Below are 27,765 nucleotides of genomic sequence, written 5' to 3'. Positions count from 1 at the left end.
AATCGCTTGTGTTTTCTGTGGGCTTTCCCATCCCAATAGTGACCAAGCACTAGCCTATTTTGCTGGCGATATTTTATACGATTATCTCCTAAAAACTGCATGGTTCTGAGCACTCCTTTGGTTACAAGAACCAGCTGTCTGTCTGACTCTTATATTAGATTCTAAGCTCTTTGGGTGGTTTACGTGTGTGTGTACAGTCAGTGCCTACCTTAGTTGGGTCTAGATCCCTGAGTAGGGTTTTTAGATGCTACTACTATACAGATAAATAATAATCCTGTCCATTCTGAATGTTTAATAAGGGCCAGTCCCTAACCCAGAATAAAGTCTACAAGAGTCTTCAGTTGTAACCCACACACCTCCTGGGTGTGGTGTTCTGTCCCATTTAGTGGCAGAGATCACTTAGAGAGAGAGACTGATGAGTTTGCTCTATAGGCTTAGCTAACAGGAAGTTGGTTTTTAGCTCATGTGGTAGAGGCTCATACACTAAGCTCCAGAAGTCCCCGGGGTTGATCCCACCTGCCGACAACTGGGGTCTGTCGGTGTTACACAATCACATTAATAAGAGCTGTATTGGGCCCATAATGAACACATGGAATTATTTGATCAGCATTGAAAAATACATTCAAATTGCACAATCCAGCAGTTTCAAGTAATCCACTTGTTTAAATGGGATTAAAAATAGTAATAAAGACTTCCACCCCAATGAGTGTATATTAACACAGCCTTATTGAACATATTCACTTAAAATTGCTGTGTATGTTATCACCATTAGGCAACTCTATCCTTCGAGTCTCTCTGATGCACAGCAGATTGAAGACTATTTATTAGTCCTTCTAAGAGATGATTATTGCCAAATGCACATTCTCAGTGGCTCAGATCTATGCAGGACTTTGTGCTTATGAATTTGAGGCTATCACTGTACAGAACAAAATGCTAAATATTTACTGGTGAGCCAAGCCACAAGTATAAATATTTATACCAAGGCACTGTAAAGAAAGTACCATAAAACTGATACATTTAAAAATATATATGTTGAAATGACTGTTACAGAAGATGTGCTATTTCGTGATTATATTAGATGCAGAGACTGCCGTATTTAGGAGTTTAATATACTGCTATCTGGCCTTTGCTGCTCCACTCGTTAATCTGTCAGATGAATGGGTCCTAATTATCCTTCTTGTAACATGGCAAACTACAGAGAATCACGCTCATAAGGGGAATAGATCTTGAAGATTTACTGTGCTGTTGCTAATGATCCCATAGGGCTAGAAAATGGAAAAAGTATTCACAAGAGCAGAAAATGTTTATAAGGGGAATCTGTCTTCCTAATTATTCTACTGAATGTATTCTATTGGACCAAGATAAGAGATGAGTAAGCAGTGGTTTATGTAAAACTATGTTCAAGACACCTTTGAGCTGGTAAGTGAATACACCATGTACATATCACTAAACACATCCAGAACCATGCTAAAATAAAATACTATTCTTTGTTTCTATGGTACAGCATTATAGAAACAATAATGTTCTGCACTTACATATAATACCATCCACTAATGCTTTGTATTTAAATTGCACTTAATGTTGATGGGTAAGTATTAGTACACCCTTTATTCGCATGAGTTAATGGAGGCACAGAGCTTAAGTGACTTGGCCACCGTTACACGGTGAGTTAGCATGAATGATTCAGAAATACAATCCAAGACTCCTGATTCCTAGCCAGGGGAGGCTCTAGGAATTTTGCTGCCCCAAGCATGGCAGGCAGGCTGCCTCCAGAGGTTTGCCTGCAGGAGGTCCTCCGAAGCCGCGGACCAGCGGACCCTCCGCAGGCGAGCCGTCGGAGGCAGCCTGCCTGCCACCCTCACGGTGCCGGCAGAGCGCCCCCCCGCGACTTGCCGTGCTGGGGCCTGGAGTCGCCCCTGTTCCTAGCCCATGATCAATCCACTAGTCCACCACCATGCTTAGACTGAAATCCTCAGATGGAAAGTACTACAAAAGGCATTACAAATATTGGCTCTGATTCAACAAGGTATTTGTGCATGTTCTCAGTTGCATTGAAATTGATGGGACTACTCACGTGCTTAATGCTAGGCATGTGCTTAAGTATGTTACTGAATTGGGCCCATTAACTGGTTAATCCTCACAAAACCTACGTGAGAGGGAATTATTCCTGTTTCGCGCATTCATAAACTGAGGAAGAAAGAGGATAAGTGATCTGGCCAAGGTCACTATCACTTGGCCATGGTTGCTATCACTCCTGTTCATTAGCCACCAGACCATCCTTCCTGGGTTCTTGTTTAATACATTGATTAGAGCTGGGTGAGTAATGGATTTTGTTTCATTGGCAATCCCAGCAAAAAAAATAAAAATAATGTTTTGTGTCAAACCAAAAATTATATTTTTCAAAACTTTTGTCAAATAAAAAGTTGAAAAAAAAATTGGTTCAGATCAGACAACACATCTGGTTGAACCTGAAATGAATCATTTTGTTTAATTATTTTTATAATTTTTAATTTTTTTAAAAATAAATTTAAATTATGTTTCAAAACAAAAAGCCATTTCACATAAAAACCAAAACATTTTGTTGCAAAAAATGTCAAAGCAAAAGATTTTGGTGTTTTCAGATTTCGTTGTGGTTGTGTTTTTTGTTTTATTGACAAACAATTTGGTGAAAAGTTTTGGTGTAGTAGCTGAATCTGCGTTTTTCACTGAAAAGAAGTTTCAGTTGTAACATTTCACTCAGCTCTAATACTGATTGATATTCTGGACACATCGAAACTGTCTTTAGGATTACAATTTCACAGACCACAAAGTACAGTAGATAGATAGCTACCCGGGTGATAGGCTGATAACAGAAAGATAAATGGTGGAATATATTTATCACACATCAATGAAATGGAGACACCTTTGAAGTGGAATATGTTGGCTTTTTAGCAGGGCACAGCACAACTATGCAAAATTGCTGTATCTAAACGAAAAGGCAGGCTGACTATAGACAGACAGACAATTACTCAAATGGAACTTTAGCCAGGACATCAGAATTAATACCCCAGTTCTTGAGAAAATTGCCATCAGATCTTTAACAACTACAAGGGGTTTGAACCTTGGTTTTACATTTTGTTGTAAAGACAGCACTAATAGCAGCAGAGTGCCCTCGCCAACTAAGAGTTGGGATATAGGTTCAATAAATTGTACACACAGCAACAGTGATCATTATTCTGGAGACTGGCAAACCTATTATTTATTCTATATCCTAAGGTTATTTATTTAGCACAAATATGCCCACTGCAGACAAGTGCAAAAGTCTCTGCCCCAAAGACCTTACTATCGAAATACTTTACCATAATGTAAATTGGGGAGTTGAATTTTTCATTGACCAGGACAAATATCCAGCCAAATTGCTGTCTCTGTAAAGCCAGATACTCAGCCAGATACTCGGCTGATGTAAATCAAGGTAGCTCTACTGGGCTTCTCCAGTTTACATCAGCAGAGGATCTGATGGCATAATTCTATCTTTTCAGATAATTTAATCCATTTTTACTTGGACTCATCATTTGATTAATATGCTGGGCTAGCCCATAAAATAGACTTCAGGATTACAAAATGTGAGTTGTTGAATCTATTTGTCAGTTTTATTTTGAATGAATAAACTGCATATCTATCGATTTAATATAGTTTGCCTGCTATTCCCAGAAAGGGAAATGAATAAATAACATGTCCGATCCATATAGTGTAGGAAGAGTGTTATCACCTTCTCCGGAATCAATTCACCTGGGAGGATTTTAAAGTGTAGTATCAGTTGTTAAGTTCCTCTGAACATTTTAAACGAAATCTACAGTAAAACATAATTACTATGAAAACGAATGTAGAAACATATGCTTACATTTACCTAAGATGAATCTCTGGGGATCCATCATATCATGTTGGCTTTCACAGGTGTTTAAAGAGAGGAGCATTTATCCAAGGTCAACCTATGCTAGTGTCAATCTGAAATAACTCCATAGACTTCAGAAGAGTTACTCCAAATTTACACTTCTGTAAACAAGAGTAGGCTTTGACTCCAGACTTCACTTCTACCTCATTGCTTTTGTACCCAGGATAAGTGAATTTGCTAGATATAGGAGGAATTCTCTGTTAACCTGTAACTGGCATGACCATTCTCTTCTGAGTGAACCTGTGTTAAAACTAATAGCTTGTAAGGGGCTGACTCAATGTCTATTTTAAGGACAAATAAATAGATAAATTCATGGAGGATAGGTCCATCAATGGCTATTAGCCAGGATGGGCCAGGATTGTGTCCCTAGCCTCTGTTTACCAGAAACTGGGATGGGTGACAGGGGATGGATCACATGATGATTACCTGTTTTGTTCATTCCCTCTGAAGCACCTGGCATTGGCCACTGCTAGAAGACAGGATACGGGGGTAGATGGACCTTTGGTCTGACCCAGTACGGCTGTTTATATGTTCTTAGGACAGGGCTGGGCACGAGTCTGGGAACCTGGTGCTCCTAAATAGAGAAGTGTGAAAAAAATCACATTGAAAGAGAAATTGAATGAAACTGGAGAGGCAGTGTTGCCTCATGGATAAGGCACAGAAATGAGGCCTTGTCTACACAACAAGGTTGCACCAGCCTCTGGACAGTTGGTGTGCCCCTCCTGGCTGAGCATGGCATAGCAGGGCCTCTTTGTCTGGTACCGCCTGTTGACAGCTACTTTGGCTCTACAATGGACTGCTTCTTTTCGTGTCTTAGCCCTCTGGCCAGGTCACGTCTAGTTCCTCCCTTCCACAGTAACAGAGTCCAACAAACAGCCTCATGCCAAGTCTTTGATCAGAGTCTAGACTCACCAGTCCTTTTCCCCTGGTCTCCAGGGTGTTTGCACCACCTTTCTCAATCGGCCTGCAGGGGAAGGCAGGCCCTCCCTCTCCTCTGAGTTCCAGCCCTGTGACACTGTAGCAAACAGTCACAGGCTGTGTCTATTCAGACTCCCCAACCCGCTTCCTCCCTGAACTTCTTCCTACCTCAGGCCTTTCCCACATCCCCTTCTTGGGCACACGGTGTACCCATACTCTTCCCAGCTTCACCACCTTTCCAAGTTCGCCCGTCTTTCCAGGCAGGGGATCACATGGCTCCTCTCTGATGTTCCCCCAACAAATCCCAAATGAAAATATAAATTAAACCACTTTTGCTCTCTTACATTTCCCTTGTGCTTCATTCCTCAGTTGAATACCTCCCTGGGCTTCCCCCCCCCGCAGGTCTGATGCAGTCCTTTCATTAAGGCTCACAGCCAGAGCTTGCAGAGGCTTCTCCATGTCTGTCCTGGCCTCTTGCCAGAATTCTCTGCTCAGGAAGGCTCCCAAGGCCAACACTGCCCCTTCAGCCCACTTCTACTCTGGGCTGCCTCGCTACACTAACCACAACTCCTCTCTCATCTTCAGTTGGGCCTGGCCCACCCTTGAGATGCAACCCACATGCCCTAATGGGGCTCTCCAGCTCCATTAATCTCTGTCAGTGCTAGTGTGGGGCATACATCCCACCCCACAGCCTTAACAGAAGGTATTGGTTATCTGATCAGAAGGTAAATTGATTTAGTTAAACCAATGTAAAGCAGGTGCAGACGTTTGGTTTTAAACTAGACTTATTTCAGTTTAAGCTGATTAAGAATCAGTTTAAACTAAACCGAAACAAGCTATTCTCAAACCAAAATTGCCCTGGTTTACCATTTAGTTAAATTAAAACCTAGATTTTATGGATTCCAAGGCCAGAAGAGACCATTGTGATCATCTAGTTCAACCTCCCTTATAACAAAGGCTACAGAACTTCCCCCAAATAATTCCTGAAGTGCTGCTTTCTCTGAAGACAGGGCCTGAGTCTTGTGAGATCTGAGCTTTGTTCTACCACTGACCTACTGTGGGAAGACACTTTGCCTCTCTCTGTTTCTCTCTCCTACCCTTTGCCTGTTTTATCTATTTATTCTGTGAGATCTTTGGGACAGGGACAGGGACTATCTCTTGCTATGCATCTGCAAAGTACCAAACACAATGGGACTCTGATCATAGGCACCACAATAAGATAAATAATAGCAATGACATGAAAGAGGAGTTGGCCTAGTGGTTATGCTGCTTGCCTGGGACTAAGGAAACCTGGGTTCAAATCTCTACTCACCCCCAGGTTTATGATTTAGTTAAATCAGCAGTTATATTGGCATAAAAGTATTTACAGCTCATACCAATAAATCTATCCTGACGTGAACACCTTCATACCCATGTAGCTGTGTCTATACTTGGGGGTTACTGAAATAATTTAGGCTATGTTGACATGACTTATATTGCTCAGTAGTATGAATAACCCTCTCCCTCCCTCCCCCTGCAACATAAGTTACACTGACATAAGCAAGCGTGTGCACAGCGCTATGTTGGTGGGAGAGCTTCCCCTACTAACATAGCTTCTACCACTTGCAGAAGTGGGTTTTTTTATGCCAATGGGTGAGCTCTTTCCCATCAGCATAGAGCGTCTTCCCCACACATGCTGCAGTTGTGCAGCTATATCGGTAAAACTGCACTGCTGCAGTGCTGTATGTGTAACTGTGGCCTAAATCAGTTAACAGTGTAAAAACTGTGAAGACAAGCGCTAATTCTCCGTGCCTCAGTTTCCCACCTGTAAAATGGGGATAATCACATTTTCCTACTTCTCAGGAGTGTTGTGATGATAAATAGATTAAAGAATGAGAGCTGCTACCACACTACAGCAATAAAGGGGCCCATATAAGTACAGTAGGTAGATAGAAAATTACTTGAGCTCTGAATTTTATTTGCGCATCAGAAAAATGGCACATTTTGCCTCAGATTTTCCCCATTTTGTTTTTGTATGAAGATGGGCTGCTTTTCCATTGACCATGAACCCATTTCTATGTGAAGACCATCCCCTACCTAACCAAACATGTCTTTGAAGCTCAGAATTCAGTGATCCTATTTCACACACTTGCATGTTATTCATGCAGAGATGGACATTTTGTTGAGTTTCATAGGGGAAAAAAAAGTTAACTCTGAGAGATGTCATATATCCCAAATGGCAGAAATTTATGTGTAAAGTTTTTCCACTAGTTTCACTCTAGTCTCTGAGTTCTCATCTCAGTTTTCTCTGTGGCCACAGGCAAATAATCTCTCAGCCTCTATTTCTCCATCTGTAAAGCAGAGATTTTTTTACCTCCTTTACAGGCATGCTATCAGCATTAATTAAAACCCTAAAATCTATGAATCTATGTATCAGCCAATGTCCATAGATTGCTTTGGAGATGAAAAGTGCTTTTTATAACTAAGTATTATTATTATCCTGCAGGCCCTTTCCATTCAAAGCTCTTATTTCCCTCCAATGGTAGTTCCTCAAGCTAAACTATTCCAAAGCAAACTCAGAAATAAACCAGACACTTGGAAGCACAATTGCTATATTTTTATTGCCTTTAACTCCTGCCTGTTCTACTCATACAATTTCTTTCCCCTTTGCACTGCACCTTAATTTATGGCTGAAATTATTGAACAATCACTGATTCATGAAACTGGAATAAATCTTCCTCTGTAACTGCTCAACTTTGCTAGTTTCGTTTACTTAATGTGTTCACTTATTTTCAAAGATCAGCAAATATTCCAGGGAGGAATACTAGTGTCTAGTCAAGAAATACCTAGAAATGGATAGTGCTAGTGTCAACAGAGTGCTACGCTACTACTCCGGGAAAGAGTTTTGGTCAATGTAACTGTAACCGTATTGTTTTAGTAAAGAAGATGAATTGCTGGCTGATGATAAAATATTATATGCGGGCTCAGTTGCTTTGTGTGCATTGTAAGTTGATTCTCTATTAAAAATGCAGCGTGTCTAGAATACGTGATCATGTGGTTGTTAGAAAGATCTTCTGGCCACTTATTTGGGACAACTACATCAGCAAAATGGTCATCCCAGACTAATGGCAACAGAAGCATCATAGAGCCCCACTCTATCGCTGATTTTGTTTCATTAATCGCTCTTTGAAGTACCAAAGGCTAACGGATCCTGCAGCCCTTACTCACAAGAGTAGTCCTCCTCACTTACATGCTTCTACTGAAGTCAGAGGGACTACTTCAGAATAAGGATTGCTGAAGGACTGCAGGATCAGACGCTTCATTATTGTGGAATGAATGTTGCTGTGAACTAAATGACTTCCAAAACTGCAATTTAAAGTCAATATATATTTTGAAGTTTATAACATAGGTTCGGAAATACAGGAATTTGTGTGATGGCTTCCTGGCCACCATGTGATACAAGTGCATAGCCTGATCCTGCAGTCTTTACACATTGGATGGGTCCTTACTCACATGAGCAGCCACAATGAAACAATGGAACTCAGTGTAAGTAAGGGTTTGCAGCTTCATGTCCACAATGGAGGCAGTCAATTGCTGTTGAATATTGCCCTCACTGGTGTAGGGTTTCGGGACATTTCACTGTGTGGTGCTCTTGTTTCTGGGGAGAAGGTATTGGGCTCAAGGGAAGAATGGGAAATTCAGTGTTAGGATGTTGATGCCGAACAAGCAGGCCACAATTATGGGAATCATCAGTTTGACAAAGCAGGGGATAATCTTTCAGAAGATCAGACTAGATCATCCCTTCAGGCCTTAAAAATCCATTCATCTGGAGCCAGTGCTACCAAAAGGAAAGGGAACTGAAAGTTAAAGGGATGGACTCACAGGGAAGGTTTGCGCCATGTCTCTAATCCATTAGATGACATTCCAAAATTTTAGAGTCCTCAGGGTATGTTGATTCATCTCTTGAGTTGCTAGGTACTTCTCTGTAAATGATCTCACCATTTCTATTTCTAGTAAATACCTTCTTTCACTGAGCCCTTCATCTACCTTTCACACCACCCTTTATTTAATAGGAAGATTTTCCAAATGCAGCAGGCTAACATACACTGCCTACATCTCTCTCTCACAAGGACTCTGGCTTCCTGAGTACTGAAGGGAAGTCATGTCCTAGAGGCCTAGGTCTCCAATGCCACATCATGCTCTTACTTCTACACCAGGAGGCTCCCATGAGGCGGGAATCACTCCAGCATCTCCAGCTTGGTTAGTCAAGGTTTAATAAGTCAGGCCCCCAGGACAGATTCACCTTGGTTTTAGTGCCACGGGAAATCCTGGCATATGACACTGGCAGCAGAAAGCCCAGCAGAGGAGTTGGCTATGGCCGTGGGAAGCAGCCACAACTTCTTCTCTGGCATAGAGGCAACACAGAACAAATAGCAGATGGTGCTGTCTGTGAAGGATTTCTGGATGATTCAGGACATCCCCTCAGCAGCTTATATTGACCAATGGAGTTATGGCCCTGTCCGGGAGCTGGAGTGCGAGATGGTGGCAGTAAGATGGTTAAGTGACTGCTCACCCCCAGGACACTCGGGGCTCAGTTGCTTGGATTGGGAGGGAATGTGTACTCTCCTGTGCCAGCTTCAGTGAATCAGGCTCCTGATGTTTGCTGATTCACAGCCTTCCTTATATGTCCTGGCAGTGAAAGAAGATGCAGACAGCTTTCTGCACAAACGATCCAATTTCCCATTGTTGTAAGGCAGGTAGAGCAGGATATAATTGGCTTGGCTTAGAATCCTTTTCATTTTTGATGGAGGAGGAGGGTGTGCCTGGTTTCTCCACTATCAACAAAGACACAATTGTCAATCTGGTGTAGCGTGTTTGTCCTATCAGGATGTTTATGAGTGGGTCTATAGGGAATGGAGAATATTTACAAATGTTGTTCCAAGGTCGTAAGGTGTAAGCTGTATTACTCACTACTGGAAATTGTTCCATCTGTTCTGAAATGCCTGGTATTATTGTGTATTCTATCCTGTTCATGCAGCTGCCCCTTTCTCTTCATTAAATCTGCTACCTACTTCACATGATTGAATTAAAAAAAAGGGCTTATTTCACAAATTTCCTGGAAATCATAATAAAATTATGATTAAAGTGGAAACTGGGTCAAATGACAAAGGATGAATATAAACAACACAAATAATTAAGGACAAAATCAGAAAGGCCAAGGCACAAAACGAGATTAAACTAGCTAGAGACATAAAGGGTAACAAGAAAACATTCTACAAATACATTAGAAGGCAAGAGGAAGACCAAGGACAGGATAGGCCCATTACTCAATGAGGGGGAGAAAACAGTAACAGAAAATGTGGAAGTGTCAGAAGTGCTAAAAGCATTTTTTTTCTTTCAGTTTTCAGCAAAATAGCTTTTTTCGACAAGATAAAAGCATTGTGGATAGGAGGAAAGTGATACATGTGATATATCTTGACTTTAGTAAGGTTTTAAATACTGTCTTGCACTATCTTCTCATAAACTAGGGAAATACAACCTAGATGGAGTTACTATAAGGTGGGCGCATAACTCGTTGGGAAAACCATTCCCAGAGAGTAGTTATGAGTGGTTCACAGTCATGCTGGAAGGGCATAACGAGTGGGGTCTCATAGGGATCAGTTCTGGGTTCGGTTCTGTTCAGTACCTTCATCAATTATTTAGATAATGGCATACAGAGTACACTTATGATATTTCTGGACAATAGCAAGCTGGAAGGGGTTGCAGGTGCTTTGGAGAATAGGATTAAAATACAAAATGATCTGGACAAACTGGAGAAATGGTCTGAAGTAAATAGGATGAAATTCAATAAGGGCAAATGCAAAGTACTCCACTTAGGAAGGAACAATCAGTTGCACACATACAAAATGGAGAATGACTGCCTAGGAAGGAGTACTGCAGAAAGGGATCTGGAGGTCATAGTGGACCACAAGCTAAATATGAGTCAATAATATAACACCGTTGCAAAAAAAAAAAAAGCAAACATTATTCTGGGATGTATTAGCAGGAGTGTTGTATGCACGACATAAGAAGTAATTCTTCTATCTACTCCAGGAGTATTGTGTCCAGTTCTGGGTGCCACATTTCAGGAAAGATGTGGATAAATGGGAGGAAGCCCAGAAAAGAGCAACAATGATTAAAGGTCTAGAAAACATGACCTCTGAGGGAAGATTGAAAAAAAAAATGTGTTTGTTTAGTTTGGAAAAGAGAAGACAGAGGGGACATGATAACGGATTTCAAGTACATAAAAGGTTGTTACAAGGAGGAGGGAGAAAATTTAATCTTTTTATCTCTGACAAGAAACAATGGGCTTAATTGCAGCAAGGGAGGTTTAGGTTGCTATTAGGAAAAAATGTCCTGTCAGGGTGGTTAAGCACTGAAATAAAGTGCCTAGGGAAGTTGTGCAATCTCTATCATTGGAGATTTTTAAGCGCAGGTTAGATAAACACCTGTCAGGAATGGTCTAGATAACACTTCATCCTGCCATAAATGTAGGGGACTGGACTAAATGACCTCTTGAGATCCTTTCCAGTCCTAGGATTCTGTGATTATCGTCATTTGCACCAAACTTGCTCCTTTCAACAGAACATTCCAAAGCACTTTTATAAATATTCATTAATGACACCTCACAAGACCCCTAGGAGATTGGTATCAGAAAACACTTCCTTTTTGTTGGTGGCAAAACTGATGTTTGTTACACCTCAACTCAGGCCTGTTCAAAATGAGAAAAACAACTTGAGACACAGGAAATGCTTAGTCATTCCATCTTAGCCACCCCACCACAGTAAATTATCCTTCTGATGCAATTTAATACTAATCGTATGAACACCATCAGTTTAAGGTCTTGCAGTATTTTTTTATCTTGTTTTGGGTCTCTATCACATGTTGTTTAGACCTCAACTGATTGAGAGGTGAGAGAACCACAGGGCAGTTCCCACCCAACATAGTCCTTGCAGTTTACAAGAAAATAATAAAAATATCCTCGTGAAAATAGAGCATTTTCAGTTATGCTGCAAGCCTGCTACTCTATAAATGCCATCGGTTTCAATAATTGTGTTAAAATTGGGTGGCCAAAATGTGGCTTGCAGGCAAAGGACTTGATTCTGCTAAGTGCTGAGCAACTCCTGACTTCATTTGGCATTAAGGGCGATCAGCACATCCAGGAGTTACTTAGCACCTTGTAGGATTGACCCCTGACTTGCAAACTGGTATCTGATGTCTCCACACGATGCACCTCTATCTATACAAGTTCTTATGTGGCCCCCGTAACTGCAATATCACAGTGATTCTGTATTGATGATGATGATGGCGGCTGCAAAGTTGTGGCTCTCCTGTGCTAAGACTTTCAGAGAACTCTCATACTTTGCTACTCTGTGCAAACGTTTTGCTTGCATAAGTGAAGTGCAGAGCTGAGGAATATTTATTTATCTGCCTGAAGTACTTGCAGGCACAATGGTACCACTCTTTCAAACCAACACCATTTCTTGCAAAGATGTGTTAGAGTTGATTCCTCTCCTGAAATTTGGAGAATTATTTACTGACTAACTTTGGGTCACATCATTTCACATTGAAAAGGTTATCTATACAGCCCCATATATTTCGTCAATAGCCACAGAAACCTTAACAGCTAGTTGGGATCAGGGGCGTGCATAAGGGGGGTGGGCAAGTAGGGGCATACCCTCCCCCAATAATCAGCAAGGGCACAGAACTCCTCTGGCCCCAGGGCTGCAGCAGGGAGAGTGAACGAGTTCCTCCAGCCCTGGGGCTGTGGTGGGCGCACAGAGGATGCCCTCGAAAAGCAGTCAAATTTAAATTCCTGGTTGGGATTTTCAGAGCTGACTAAAGGATTTCATCTCCCAACTCTTGTTAATTTCAGTGGAAGCCATGTGGTTAAATCTCTTAGTCAGCTCTGAAAATTGTAACCAATTGTGAATATAGGGGATCAGAGTTTCATATCAGTGAAGTCAGTGGAACTCATTTATCATCAACAAGATCATATTGTGGCATTACTCACCACGACCTTAGATAATGAACTGATCCAAGACTCCTATACTTAAATTCCAGACATTTATGGAAAGGCAACATTCCATTCACAATTGTATAAGAAATATTCAAGAAATTCTCCTTTTACACTGGTTTTACTCCACTGGCTTCAATTAATTTACTTCTAGTTTATGCTTGCGTTAGTGAGGAAAATCTAGCCCACATATTATATGCAGCTCAGCTCCATGTTTATGAGAAAAAAACAGTAGTAACTGAACTAAAAGAATGTTAATAAAACACAGCACAGACTGCATTCATACCAATGTGCAATTTAGAAGTGAATCACTCAATGGCATCAAAGCAAATGTGGCTACTACCTTTATGACCTTCTCATAAACAAATTAGGCAAATGCAACCTAGATGGAGCTACTATAAAGTGGGTGCAAAACTGGTTGGAAAACCGTTCCTGGAGAGTAGTTATCAGTGGTTCAGTGTCATCCTGGAAGGGCATGACAAGTGGGGTCCTTCAGGGATCAGTTCTGGGTCCAGTTCTGTTCAATATTTTCATCAATGATTTAGATAATGGCACAGAGAGTACACTTATAAAGTTTGCAGATGATACCAAGCTGGGAGGGGTTGCAAGTGCTTTGGAGGATAGGATTCAAAATGATCTGGATAAATTGTCTGAAGTAAATAGGATGAAATTCAATAAGGACAAATGCAAAGTACTCCACTTAGGAAGGAACAATCAGCTGCACACATACAAAATGGGGAATGACTGCCTAGGCAGGAGTACTGCAGAAAGGGATATGGGGGTCATAGTGGAGCACAAGCTAAATATGAGTCAATAATATAACACTGTTGCAAAAAAAGCAAACATCATTCTGGGATGAATTAGCAGGAGTGTTGTAAGCAAGATACAAGTAGTAATTCTTCCATTCTACGCCGCGCTGCTTAGGCTTCAACTGGAGTATTGTGACCAGTTCTGGGTGCAACATTTCAGGAAAGATGTGGATAAATGGGGGGAAGCCCAGAAAAGAGCAACAAAAATGATTAAAGGTCTAGAAAACATGACCTCTGAGGGAAGATTGAAAAAAAATGTGTTTGTTTAGTCTGGAAAAGAGAAGACCGAGAGGGGACATGATAACAGTTTTCAAGTACATAAAAGGTTGTTACAAGGAGGAGGGAGAAGAATTGTTCTACTTAACCTCTGAGGTGGACAAGAAGCAATGAGCTTAAATTCCAGCAAGAGAGGTTTTGGTTGGACATTAGGAAAAACTTCCCAACTGTCAGGGTGGTTACGCACTGGAATAAATTGCCTAGGGAGGTTGTGGAATCTCTATCATTGGAGATTTTTAAGAGCAGGTTAGACAAACACCTGTCAGGGATGGCCTAGGTTATACTTAGTCCTGCCCTGAGTGCAGGGGACTGGACTAGATGACCTCTCAAGGTCCCTTCCAGTTCTATGATTCTATAAAGCAATAATATTAACTGACATTTATAAAGCATATTTCTCCAGAAGTACTGTACAAATGATGGGCTCAGTTCGCTCCTGCTGGGCCAGATAGACGCAACCCCTGCCCCACTGCCCCAGCAGGTACAGCTACACCCAACAGGGGTATTCACTCCCAGAGAAGGGCAGGTAGGAGGGCTGCCCCAGAGATGAACTGAATCAGCAAATCCTCCAGATATGTCAGACATACTTTTTCCCAGTCAGCAGCACCCATGTTTCAAGCTGGATACAGGCTTTCAAGCTTGTGCAACACGGCTGGATACATGGATACTTTACTTTGAGATGAACATTCCACGACTAAGGGTCCCGTGTACGGGGACATGACAGCAGGAACTAGTGTACCCCAGCGCAGAATCATGTCCTATATCTGTACAGCTTCAGAGCTTCCAACCCAGTGATCCAAGGAGAATTGGCTACTCACATGGTATTGACTTCCTCTCCTCTTTTCTAGCTGTAACACTGCATTACAAGACAACTAAAAAACACATTAAATGCGTTCCTAATGCGAATTTTTCACAGAAGTTATTGCTGTCATTGCCACATGCACGGGAGGTAGGTCAATGGAATAAGTACTGTTGGAAAACATGGCCTGCATGATGGACAAGCTGGCGAATCCCTGGAATCACTTCACCAGCTTCTGTTTGGTGGAAGTTAGCAGCTGATTAATAGACTGCAGCAGACTACAAAAGCTCAGGATGGAAAGTGAACATTATTGCCATATCTGTTTGAAATTACCTAGGAATAGGGATTAATCACAGAATTGGAATTTGGCAGGACACCAGGGTTAACAGTAACACCCTTTTTCTTGCAAAGAGCATCAGTATCTTAAATACCTCTCAATTGAAAATAAGCCATTCCAGAAGCACAGTGCCTCAAATTGCACCATGCGAGGACAAATACATTAAAGACTGTGAGGTGCTCAGATTCCATGGTCATAGAGGCCACATCAGTACCTAAGATAAATACAAAGCCATCATGAATCTGGCTCAGTGGGACTTACACAGCTCTTTAATATGGCAGCCTCCCCTTCCCTTTACATATACAGGGCAAATTTCCATTTGGTTGATAAGGAGCAGATGTGGGGTGGCCTCATTGTCCTTTCCTTTCCTTGTCCCACCTATTTCTGCTATCTTCTTACATCCTGCACCTTCTGCATCTGCCCTGAATTTTTAACTTTACTTGAGTCTGTAAAATGTATGCCTTGATGCTAACCAGCAATGTATCTGGACTTTGGGATGGAAGGGAGGGGAGCAGCAGGGATTAGTGTTAGGGGTAGTGTTATTTCATACTTTAATTAATGACCTGGAAGGAGGTGTAAAAAGTATGTGAACTAAATCTGTAGATGACACTAGACATGAAAGTATTGTGAAGACAGAGAAATTACCCAAATGGAACCAGAGGTCAGAAATATGAGTAGGAAACAGAATGACTTTCTGTCTGGAAAAGTGCAAACTAATAAATCTGGGACCAATAATCCAAAACACAGACATTTAATGGGACAGATTTGAAAAGCAGCAATGTTGAAAAAGACCTAGGAAGGTGGTTGAGCGCAAATAGGAGATGACTATACACCATGGTATGACTAAAGAAAACAGCAAAGGCAGTTTTGGTTCTATAGTGTAGGCAAAGGCATCCTGTCATGGCACAGAGAGATCTTATTCTCTCTATGGGTCTGATCTTTCAAGGTGTTCAGACCCTTCATTTCCCATTGAAGCCCTAGCTGTTGGCTGGTGAAACCACAGCTAGAATACAGCATTAAGTTCTGACACTTCAAAGTCGAGAGCAGAAATATGTTGACAAACAGAAGATAACTCAGATAAGATCAACAAAGACGAATAAGATGAATTGAGGCTGTGATTTACACAGCAAGATTCAGAAAAGATAATGGACCCAATCTTAGCCCCAGTAAAGATCAATAGGAGTTTTGCCACTGATTTAATAGGGTCCAAGATTAGGCTAAATAAGATGGATTCTCATCTTATATATACATCAGTGTAAATCCACTACATTGCTTAAACTGAAATCAGAATCTGTCTCTATCTCCATACACCCCATCTATCTATCTAGAGAATGCATGCAAGCAAGTGAGCCTGGTCAAAAACAATGACTAGGAGGAGAAATGATAACAGTATATTTGTATTTAAAGAATGTAAATACCAAAAAGGAAAAAAATTGCATAAGGTGGTCCATGAAAACATTGCTAGGAATGTTGGGGTGAAGCTAAGCAAAGGAAACCATGTGCTGAACATTAGGAAAAGTTTCCTAGTGGTGATCTCTTCTAGACTATGAATGGTCTCCTAAGAGATGATGGAAGTCCTAATGCTTTAGGTCCCAATCTGAGCCATGTGGTTAACTTCAAGTATTTGATGAAATCCCACTGATTCCTGCTGCAGCAACTAATTTCTCCTTGGAAGGCGCTCATCCATTTACTCACGTAAGACCTACCTTGCTTGGCTTGTGAGAGCTGATGAAATTGCAGCCTGGTGTGGTATGACTGCAGAGAAAAGCATTAACCACAAAGGGAAGCATAGTCTTCATGCTGGAGTAACTGACAGTCACACGCATTAATGCTTCACAGCTTGAGAGACTGCTCTGGAAATGGGGATTCAATCCTTCAAAAAGGCAACAATGTTCTTAATATCAATTTTCATATGGACATCTGTTGTGAAGTTATTTATTGTACACAGGAAGAGAGGTTGGGTTCTCTGCTTTGATCTTCTCTGTTTCTCTGGAACATGTTAACCTCTTCAGTAAATATTGCCTTCAATTATCTTATTGTTGAGGTGCCCAGAGACCACAAGGCATCATTGCCAATAAAATAAAACTGAATTATTATTATTCCAGAGTGTGGAAGGCGATCTGCTTAAAACACAGGAGTGAGCCTGGGTCCTAGCCTTACCTATGACAGGGGCTGCTTGTGCAACACGGCAGTTTATCCATCTTTAAAATGGGGATAATACCAGACAGCAAGGGAATTTTATATCAGTTTAAAATGTCAGAGAGTGACAACGTATTAGAAGTTACAAAGTCCTACTTTATGGAGAACACATGGCCAGATTCTGCATTCTGCTCTGGGGCCTCTTACAGAATCATAGAGTCATAGAAATGTGGGGCTGGAAGGGAACTTGAGAAGTCATCAAGTCCAGCCACCTGTCTAGAGCTTCTCTGACAGGTGTTTGTCCAACCTGTCCTGAATAGCCTCCAGTGATGGGTATTCCACAACCTCCCTTGGAAGGCTATCCCAGAGCTTAACTACCCTTAGAGTTAGAAAGATTTCCCTCATATCTAACCTAAATCGCCCTTGCTGCGGATTAAGCCCATTTCTTCTTTCCCCCTTCAGGTCACATGGAGAACAATTGCACAGTCCTCTTTAGAACAGCCCTTAACCTATTTGAAAACAGTTATCAGGATCCACCCTCAGTCTTCTTTCTCAAAACTAAACACGCCCAGTTGTTTCAACCATTCCTCCTCACAGGTCAGGCTTTCTAAACCTTTTATCATTTTTGTTGCTCTCCTCTGAACTCTCTCCAATTTGTCCACATCTTTCCTGATGTGTGTCGCCCAGAATTGGATGCTGTACTTCAGCTGAAATCTCACCAGTGCCCAGCAGAATGGGACAATTACTTCTCATGCCTGACATCCAACGATCCTTTTAATACACCTGTGAGAGAGTGCAGGGAGCGATTAGGTGAGCCTGCACTCGGATCACTCAGACCCCAATTAGTTCCCCTGGGGAAAGCTGACTGAGCTAATTAGATAATCAGGTTGGCAGGCAGGGTGAGATAAAGAGCAAATGAGTCCATCACTCCAGAAGGACAAAGAGACACAGGAAGGAAGTGTAGGGGGGAGGAACAGGGCTAGCTGAGCCCAGTTTCACAGGGTATGTCTACAGTGCCATTAAAAACCCACTGCGGGCCCATGCCAGCCAACTCAGGCTCGCAGCTCAAGGGCTGTTTAATTGCAGTGTAAACATTCAGGCTCAGGCTGGAGCCCGGGCTTTAGGACCTCACAAGGTGGGAGGGTCCCAGAGCTTGGCCTGCAGCCTGAGCCGGAGAATCTACACTGCAATTAAACAGCCCCTGAGCTGCGAGCCTGAGTTGGCTGGCATGGACCCGCAGTGGGTTTTTAATGACCATGTAGACATACACACAGAGGCCTCAGAGAAGGGAGACCTCTCACATCCTGAGGGGAGGGCCGAAAGAACAGAGAATATTGTAAATAGACTGTTGTACCAGGCGTGGAGGGAACTCATATAAAGGGCCCTGGTAATTCACCCAATGGAGATGACCCATTGGAGTCTGTGCTGTTTCCATGGGGCAAGAAGAGGATCTAAGGTGCTCCTTCTTGATAGTATGATAGTAGCCTTTTTTGCAACTGTATCACACTGTTGACTCGTATTCAATTTGTGATCCACTGTCACCCCCAGATTCTTTTCAGTAGTACTACCACCTACCTGGTTATCCCCAGTTTTGTAGCTGTGGATTTGATTTTTCCTTCTAAGTGAAGTACTTTGCACCTGCCTTTATTGACTTCAGAACAATTCTCCAATTTATCAGTCATTTTTGAATTCTAACCCTGTCCTTCAAAGAGCTTCCAAGCCCTCCCAGTTTGATGTCACCTCAAACATTATAAACACACTCTCCACTCCATTATCCAAGTCACTAAGGAAAATATTGCGTAGTGCAGGAGAAGGGCTGACCCTGCTGGACCGCATTAGATACACCCTCCCGGTTTGACAGCAAACCGGTGATGATTCCTCTTTCAGTGCGGTCTTTCAACCAGTACACCTGCCTTACAGTAATTTATTTAGACCACATTTTCCTAGTTTGCTTATGTGGGATTATGTCAAAAGCCTTACTAAAATAGAGATATATCATGTATTCTTCTTCCCCACTACCTACTAAGCCAGTAACTCTATCAGGTAACACAAAGGGGTCTTATTCCTGGCCCACAGGAAATATTCTCAGTGTAAGTTGGTTCCTCTGGTGGCCTAGAACTTCCAGAACAGCTCTATGCTGCCCCTCAGTCTCTCGTAGTCCCTAGTGTAGGGGCACACCAAGGGAGGGAGGGTCGTGGCTACAGCGTGCTGCACTCCAGCTCTTTTCAGCTTCCACAAATGCCCCTGGAAGACTGTTAGAATCAAGAGGAGGTTAGAACAGTTCTGAGGCTGGTGTAGTTTACGCTGATGGCCAAGCATGCTGCAAGATGACCATAGAAGAAAAGGCACAATTCTGGCTTAAAAACCAACTTTGTCCTAACCTCTCACAGTTGTTAAATAGAATACAAATGTATTTTGGCTGATAAAAATGGATAGAAAAAGCCATGCTGTAATAACAAATAATATTTCTATACTGTGTTCCTCCATTCAACCTGAAAGTCCTTTACAGTCTGTGGGCCAGTTACATTAACCAAACCCAGAGTAACTCATTGGAAGTAAGTGGAATTACTCCAGAAGGAGATCAGAATCTGGCCCAAATATATATAAATCACTCACTCAGCTACACTGTGGAAATGCAGCTACCTCTAGGGTGGAACACTGCAGCCATCCTGTGCCAGAAACCTTATGTAATATGCTCTCAAGGTCAGAACATTTCATAGCATCAATTCACTAACCTACTAGTAAAAAAAACTCATTTAAGGTGTATGGAGCTGTAGGAGTAATATAATGTAATTGCCTGTACAGGAAAGCCTTTGTTAGAACATTTTCAGGTTTTCAGTCAAACCTCTTTATTCCTAAATGTAACCCTTCCAATGCCATTTGCAATTAGGTTATCATTTCTGATTAAAAAGCCCTCACTTTTCTCTACCTGAATAAGCAACAGTACTAAGCAACGGAATTCATAATATTAACATTTATCACTTTTTATTGAACCATTTCAGTCAGCTGAAAACCTGAAAACAAGGTTGGTCAGAAGCAAACAAGTTTAGCGGTCCAGTATTTTAACTCAGTAATGACCTACACTGGTTTCACTGTATGTTCTTTTAAAAAGGCGGGGTGTGTGTGTGAAAGATCTGAACAAGAAAGTGAATCGCATAAGGAAAATGAACAAGATCTCATAATATTCTGCTGGCATCGGAACAGGGGATGAAGTGATTGGCAGGGGTATGTTTATATCTGTAACATGGGAACCACTAATCACTGTTAAATCTCCTGAGACGCAGCCAATCATCACAACATCACACAAGTCAATGGCGTCGGACTGGAAATACAGTAACCAGGAAGCTGCAGCATAAGAAAATCTTGAACCATATCCTATTAACTAATAAAATCCTATTTTCAAGATTCCTTTTCCCCAGAAGTCCATTTTCACTACTGAAAAGGAATCCATCTAAAATACAGCTACCTGGACAGACTGAGAGCCCATTCCTGCCAACACTTATGCATATGAGTAACTTTATGCACAGGTCAATCATGCATGGTGCTGAGCACCCTCTACTCCCATGAAGCTAATGGGAGGGTAATCAGCAGCTCTCATGAGTCCTTAGCACCTTGCAGGATGAAGCCCATGAGTGGTCCTACTGGGACTGTACACATGAATAAAGTGAGCGAGTGTTTGCACAATCAGGGCCTAATTTTGTAGCTACTGGGCATAGAATAATAGAATATCAGGGTTGGAAGAGACCTCAGGAGGTCATCTAGTCCAACCCCCTGCTCAAAGTAGGACCAACACCAACTAAATCATCCCAGCCAGGGCTTTGTCAAGCCGGGCCTTAAAAACCTCTAAGGATGGAGATTCCACCACCTCCCTAGGTAACCCATTCAGTGCTTCACAACCCTCCTAGTGAAATAGTGTTTCCTAATATCCAACCTAGACCTCCCCCCACTGCAATTTGAGACCATTGCATCTTGTTCTGTCATCTGCCACCATTGAGCACAGCCAAGCTCCATCCTCTTTGGAATCCCCCTTCAGGTAGTTGAAATCCCGCCTCGCTCTTCTCTTCTGCAGACTAAATAACCCAGTTCTCTCAGCCTTTCCTCATAAATCATGTGTCCCAGCTCCCTAATCATTTTTGTTGCCCTCCGCTGGACTCTCTCCAATTTGTCCACATCCCTTCTGTAGTGGGGGGCCCAAAACTGAACTCAATACTCCAGGTGTGGCCTTACCAGTGCCAAATAGAGGGGAATAATCACTTCCCTTATCTGCTTGCAGTGCTCCTACTAATGCAGCCCAAAATGCCATTAGCCTTCTTGGCAACAAGGGCACACTGCTGACTCATATCCAGCTTCTCGTCCACTGTAATCCCCAGGTCCTTTTCTGCAGAACTGCTACTTAGCCAGTTGGTTCCCAGCCTGTAGCAGTGCATGGGATTCTTCCTTCCTAAGCGCAGGACTCTGCACTTGTCCTTGTTGAACCTCATCAGATTTCTTTTGGCCCAATCCTCCAATTTGTCTAGGTCACACTGGACCCTATGCCTACCCTCCAGCAGATCTACCTCTCCCCCACAGCTTCGTGTCATCTGTGAACTTGCTGAGGTGCAATCCATCACATCATCCAGATCATTAATAAAGATGTTGAACAAAACCGGCCCCAGGACCGACCCCTGGGGCACTCCGGTTGATACCGGCTGCCAACTACACATTAAGCCATTGATCACTACCCGTTGAGCCAGACGATCTAGCCAGCTTTCTATCCACCTTATAGTCTATTCATCCAATCCATACTTCTTTAACTTGATGGCAAGAATACTGTAGGATACTAGGCATATTTCCTAATGATTAATAGAAGTTTGTATTAAAGTAGCCTCTAGAGGCCCTGTTATGCTAGGCATTGTACAAACACATAATAAGAGACAGTCCCTGCCCTGAATAGCTTGCTATCTAAATAGAGAAGACAGACAAAGAGTGGGAGGGAGAAGTAATTTGTCCAAAGTCAGTACAGAGTCAGAAACAAGACTTGGGTCCAAGTCCTAGTTCAGTGCTCTAGCCACTGGACCACATTCCCTCTTGACAAATCAAATCATGCCTGTCAATTAAATGTTCTGCTTTGCTTGCGTGTGCATGGAATAACTTTGCAGTAAAAGACGAGCAGATGCTGTGGCATGGACCAGGTGATTGGGCATCATTCCAGACTGTAACAACTCTCTCTTTCACCCACTGCCAACCTGGGCTGGATTCAAACAGCAGACATTGAGGTCAAAACCTTTACCCTCCCCTTCAGCCACCCAATGTCCCATAATCACAATAACAATTATAATGGGCCAAACTCTGAGGTCCTTCATCAGTCCTTTTTGAGGGGAAAGTCCTACTGAAGCCAACTAGAGTTCAGTCTGAGCAAGGATTGAGAATAAGGACTTCAAAATTTGGAGCTCCATAATAGCAATCACCGCTTATGGGGGGACAAATTTTCAGAAGAGCTCAGGGTCAGCATGCAAACGTTCAGCATCCACAACTGGGTCTATATTGTAAAAAGAGATCAGCTCCCATTTTAAGCCCCTACCCAATGGATACAGGTTTCAGAGGGGTAGCCATGTTAGTCTGTATCAGCAAAAAGAACAAGGAGTACTGTGGCACCTTAGAGACTAACAAAATTTATTTATTTAGCCCATAAAAGCTTATGCCCAAATAAATTTGTTAGTCTCTAAGGTGCCACAAGTAGTCCTCGTTCTTTTTACCCAATGGATAGATTTTTCAGAAGTGCTCCACACCCAGCTGCTCCCATTGGGATTCTGATGACCAGATTTTCAAAGGCCATAGCATCCAGTATGCTCAGGTCTTTTTAATATGTGCCTGCTTATTTTGATCCCTAGATGGGTACTAAGAGCTTTTGAAAAACTGGCCCTGAGCCTTGGGGTTGCACTCTTCTGAAAATTCTGGTCATAACACTTTACATCTTCACAATGTTGTACAAGTAAGGACCAATCTGTCCTCTCGATATTCCAGTAAGGAGTATGTAAATTAGCCTTATTATCACCAGATTGCAGATGCAGAAAGAGACACAGAAAGCTGGATTCCAATTCAGAATCTACACTGTTGTAAATTCAGAGTAAAACCACTTAAGTCAAGGAGATCAGTATCTTGGGCAATTAAATGACTTGGCACATTAAATAGATCTAGGTACAACACAGGCTGTCCTGAAGGATAGAGTAGCCTTTTCTGTAGAACTTCTAGAGTCACCAAGGCTCTCTCTTCCTGGTCTTTTGGTGCCTGAAACCCCCTGACTGCCTTAAATCCAATACAAGCCCATGAGGAATCCCGGTGGACCAGCCTAGATTCCACCTTAGTCCCACGGCCTGCAGGGGATATTGGTTGGCAGCTCCTTCCTTCACGTAGTTGGCGTGGTTCATCTCCGTCCCTGCTGCCTGTCCCTTTTACAGCATGAGGGAGACGCTGGCGCACGTTTACCTAGAGTGTGCCCGGTTGCACCCCCTTTTTCAGCTCCTCCTTGATGTACTGCTGCATTTTTGGCTGCACTTCTCCCCCCGCCCACCTTCTCATATACGCACACCCTATCCAAAGTCACGGAACCTCCTCCTCAACCTTCTCCTGGCGATGGCCAAGGTGGCCATCTACAACACCAGGGAGAGGATGTTGGCTGAGGGGGTTCTCTGCAACCGTGGGGCCTATTTCTGATCCTCCCTCTATTCACGCATCCAGGCAAAGTTCCTCTGGGTGGCATCCGCTGGCTCCCTTGACATCTTCAAGGAGCAGTGGGTGCTCTCTGGGGTTCTCTGCTCAGTATCCCCTTCAGGTTCCCTTTTTTTGACCTTCACACTTGCCCTTGTTATGTTTTCTGTTGTCCCCCATAATTATTTGAGTTCCTGGGCTCAGTGGATCCTCCCCACAGGCTGGGGGAAGGACACATGCCCCCCATGTGTCCTACAACACAAATCCAATGGCCGTGGCCCTGTTGAAAGTAAGGAACCTACCCTAAAAAGCCTGTCTGTGGTTGGCTTCCAAGCAGGGGAAAAATTCCAGGCCAAATTCTATGGACCTTAGTTCAACAAAACTTCCATTTAGGACAGCAGAATTTGGTGCATAACCACTGTCCTGACTATCTGTAAACTGGGGAAGAATGAAGTGGATACTGTTTGCTACCCGGATTAGCATTTTCATTAGAGCTCAGTCAGACTCCATACTAGAGTCTTTGCGAGACTGGCTGGCCCAAGAAGCATCAAGATATATGTCTAGCCCAAATATGATTCACACCCAGGTCAGGTAGGTAGGAGAAACCCAGGTTTGATTTTCCACTATCCCCAATGGGGCAGCCAAGAATAGCACCTTCACCAGTACTTGCCTCAAACTCTATACCACTGGGAAAATATGGCTGTTCTTCACCTAGAATTTCACTGTAGTCATTCACTGCTTTGCTCATTTTAATAGGAATTAAATAATAAAAAGCATACAGCGTTGAACAAATGGAAATTAAAGCTCAATACAGCAGTATTGGGCTTCATAAACTTTCAGGTTCCCTTTATTATTATTATTCCACTGCTAAATCTGATATGAGAACATAGGGGAGTCACCTCATACTTCCTGCAGAGATGACTATGTAGGGAAAGAACTTTGTAGCTTGCCATCAAAGACATGGGCAGACAGCTGGAGAACATCCACAGACTCATCTGTGTGTACTATTGTTTATTGCATGTTGCATTCCATATAAATTCCATATGGAGCCTGAATCATTGCAGAACTGCTATCTCCTCTTAAGTCAACCGTTTTATTGAGACCTTTTTTTGCTTTGGTTTGTTGTTTTCCTGAAGGAGAGCTGCAATCCAAGCACACTATTATAGGTTTAAATTTCTATGCTGTTTGTGCTTTGTGAATCTCAGGGCTTTTGTTTCACTTTGGCCTTTTTTGGAGGAGAGCGGAGAGATTTGCTCTGTAAATACAATAGTTACAAAATGTCTCTCCAATAGAAAAACAAAGCGGATAAGCTGGAGCCTGTTGTGAATTGAACACAAGAGGAAGTTTAAAAAAAAGTCTGTTTGTAAACCAAAAAGAGCCTACAAATCAGATAGTGGTAGAGTCCCACATAAAGTAGCTAGATATCTTCAAATTGTTCCACACCCACTCACACTTTTAAATTCACAGTTTAGTGACCAGATCCTGCATTCCTCTAACAATGTGTCACATGCTCAAAAATAAGAAAGGGAAAACTCCACAGGAGTTAAGAAGACTTACCAGGAGGACACCTTGCCAGGGGGAGCTAGTTACAAACTGGCCACATGGGGGGGGGGGGAGGCAGCTGTTGATTTCTGCCAGATTTAAAAGGCCAGCCCCTTTTCCCCAGCTGAGAAAAATTTCCTATTATAGGGCAAATCTATAGTGTGAAGTGTCAGTAAAGTGTTTGAGGGCTGCTGCTGTGTGCTGCAGATCATCACAGGATTACACTTCCTTAGTGGGGCCTAACTGCCACTGAAGCTAGTAGAAGTTCTGCTTGAATAAGGCTTCTGTAAAATTTCTGCATCTGAAGCTTAGTTCCTCCAGTCTAAACTATCCGTTGTTTTACTAAAGCTAATGCTTTCTGGTGTAGCTTGGAGTCCAACCCTTTGTCCTGCAGAGCTTGTGTCAATAGCAAAACTCACTCCCACTTATGAGCCTGACCCCGCAAGCTCTTGCTCACATGAGCAGCTGTTAAAGCGAACAAACCTTGGCGGACTCTGCAAAAGCTGATGATGTAACAGCTACCTTTTCCTCTTACTTGGATTTTATTTATTTAGTGCTTTCACAGCTTGTCTTTGCCACCTCATCCCATTTTCTTCCTGCAGCAGAGAGCCCAGCAAGAACTTTTTGCTCACTCTTCCTTTCTCCTTTCTAAAAACCAAGCCCAGACAGTAGCTATTTAGCCTAAGAAACAGAATAATACAGTTAGCTACAAAGAAAAGAAATTAAGAAGGAAAAGTTGGGAATGGGGTCAAAGGATCCCCAGATCCAAAATTCGCTGCAAACCCAGATCAGAATTCAAATTCTGCATGTGGCCTCTGCCCTTCCAGTGGGTTTTGAAACCTATCTTCAGCTCAAGAAAGTTGGGGGGTTTTAGAACCCACACCTGAATTTGTTTTTTATTTATACTACATTACAATAGCACTCAGAGGACTGAACTGAATGTGGAGCTTGGTTGTGGTGGGGGATGTACATACACTCACCAAGAAACAGTCCTTATCCAGAGAGCTTACACTTTGAATAGACAAGACACATAAAGGATGGGGGAAAGGGAGTATCTTTACCCTGATGTTGGAGATGGGGAACTGAGGAACAGATAGACTAAGTCGCTTGCCCAAGGTCACACAGGAAATCCATGGCAGCGATGGGAATTAAACCCAAATGCCCTGAGTTCCAGACCATGCATTAAACACACCATTATCCTTCCTCTCTGGAAAATTCAGGTGACTGTCATGCACAGCCTTCTGATAGTGAGTTCTATTAGCCTATGGACTAATCTTCTAAAGGAAGTGATGGGCATGGCATTTAAATAGAGCTGGTTGGAAAATAATGAGAGGATGGGGGAAAAAATCCATGGAAAATGTTGGTTCGAGGCCATTTTCAACTGATATTTTTGTTTGTTTGTTTTCAGGCTACACTTTTCCACCAAAAGTTTTGTTTAGTCAAAAGCCCAATTTTCCATTGACAAAAGGATTCATCAGAAAATTTTCTGCCAGGACTACTTTTAAGATGAGACACGACTCTGGGGAAAATAGGAAGGGAGACTTGGAAGGGTGACAAGCTAGCTGAATTAGTGAAAAGGTCTTTTTCGACTCTAGATTCTCTACAAGGTGTGTATTTATATGGCCCCATTATCTGAGTGTCTCACAATCTTTGATGTACTTATCTTCACAACACCCTGTGAGGCAGGGAAGTGCTATTGTCCCATTTTACAGATGGGGAACTGAGGCACAGAGAGACTAAGGACCAGATATTTAGGTGTTGCTATGCTAAATGTTGCAATGCCTAACTAATTTAGGAACCAGGTCTCATTAGGAGTGAAAATCTCATTGACAGTCAGCAGGGGTGGCTCTATGAATTTTGCCACCCCAAGCACGGCAGTCAGGCGTACCTGCCGCCGAATTGCCGCCAAAACCGTGGGACCGGGGACCTCCCGCAGGCATGCCACCAAAGGCAGCCTGACTGCTGCCCTCACAGTGACTGGCAGGCCGCCCCCCGCGGCTTGCTGCCCCAGGCATGCACTTGGTGCACTGGCGCCTAGAGCTGCCCCTGGCAGTAAGGGGGATTTAGGCTCCTAAGTGCCCACATCACTTTTGAAAATGAGACTAAGGCATTGCAATGCTGAGTGTAGCAACGCCTAAATACCTGTAAAAAATCTTAGATTGCATCACTTATGTAGGGTCACACAGACAGCCTGTGTCAGGACAGAGAACTGAACTCTAGCTTCCTGAGCCCCAGGCTAACCACTGGGTTATCTGTGCTGTCATGCAGCTGTGCTGAGATGGGTGCAACACCTTC

The 27,765-nt window shown here is 42.7% G+C and overlaps 1 protein-coding gene and 1 long non-coding RNA gene across 2 annotated transcripts in view; one reads left to right on the top strand and one right to left on the bottom strand.

Moving 5' to 3' along the window:
• RUNX2 (RUNX family transcription factor 2) overlaps positions 1-7,745 on the top strand; it is a 232,972-nt gene extending 225,227 nt beyond the window's left edge. Inside the window, exon 7 of the mRNA XM_039529526.1 lies at positions 7,627-7,745. Coding sequence (XP_039385460.1) covers positions 7,627-7,688 — 62 coding nt within the window. The 3' untranslated portion in view covers positions 7,689-7,745. The remainder of the gene's footprint in view (positions 1-7,626) is intronic.
• Positions 1-25,536, bottom strand: part of LOC120400659 — a 73,025-nt gene extending 47,489 nt beyond the window's left edge. Inside the window, exon 1 of the long non-coding RNA XR_005595951.1 lies at positions 25,486-25,536. This is a non-coding gene — a long non-coding RNA (uncharacterized LOC120400659). The remainder of the gene's footprint in view (positions 1-25,485) is intronic.
• Positions 25,537-27,765: the final 2,229 nt, after the last annotated feature.

Source organism: Mauremys reevesii, linkage group 3, assembly GCF_016161935.1.
Source record: "Mauremys reevesii isolate NIE-2019 linkage group 3, ASM1616193v1, whole genome shotgun sequence".
Classification (NCBI taxonomy): domain Eukaryota; kingdom Metazoa; phylum Chordata; order Testudines; family Geoemydidae; genus Mauremys; species Mauremys reevesii.
This window is presented reverse-complemented; position numbering and strand designations above follow the sequence as displayed.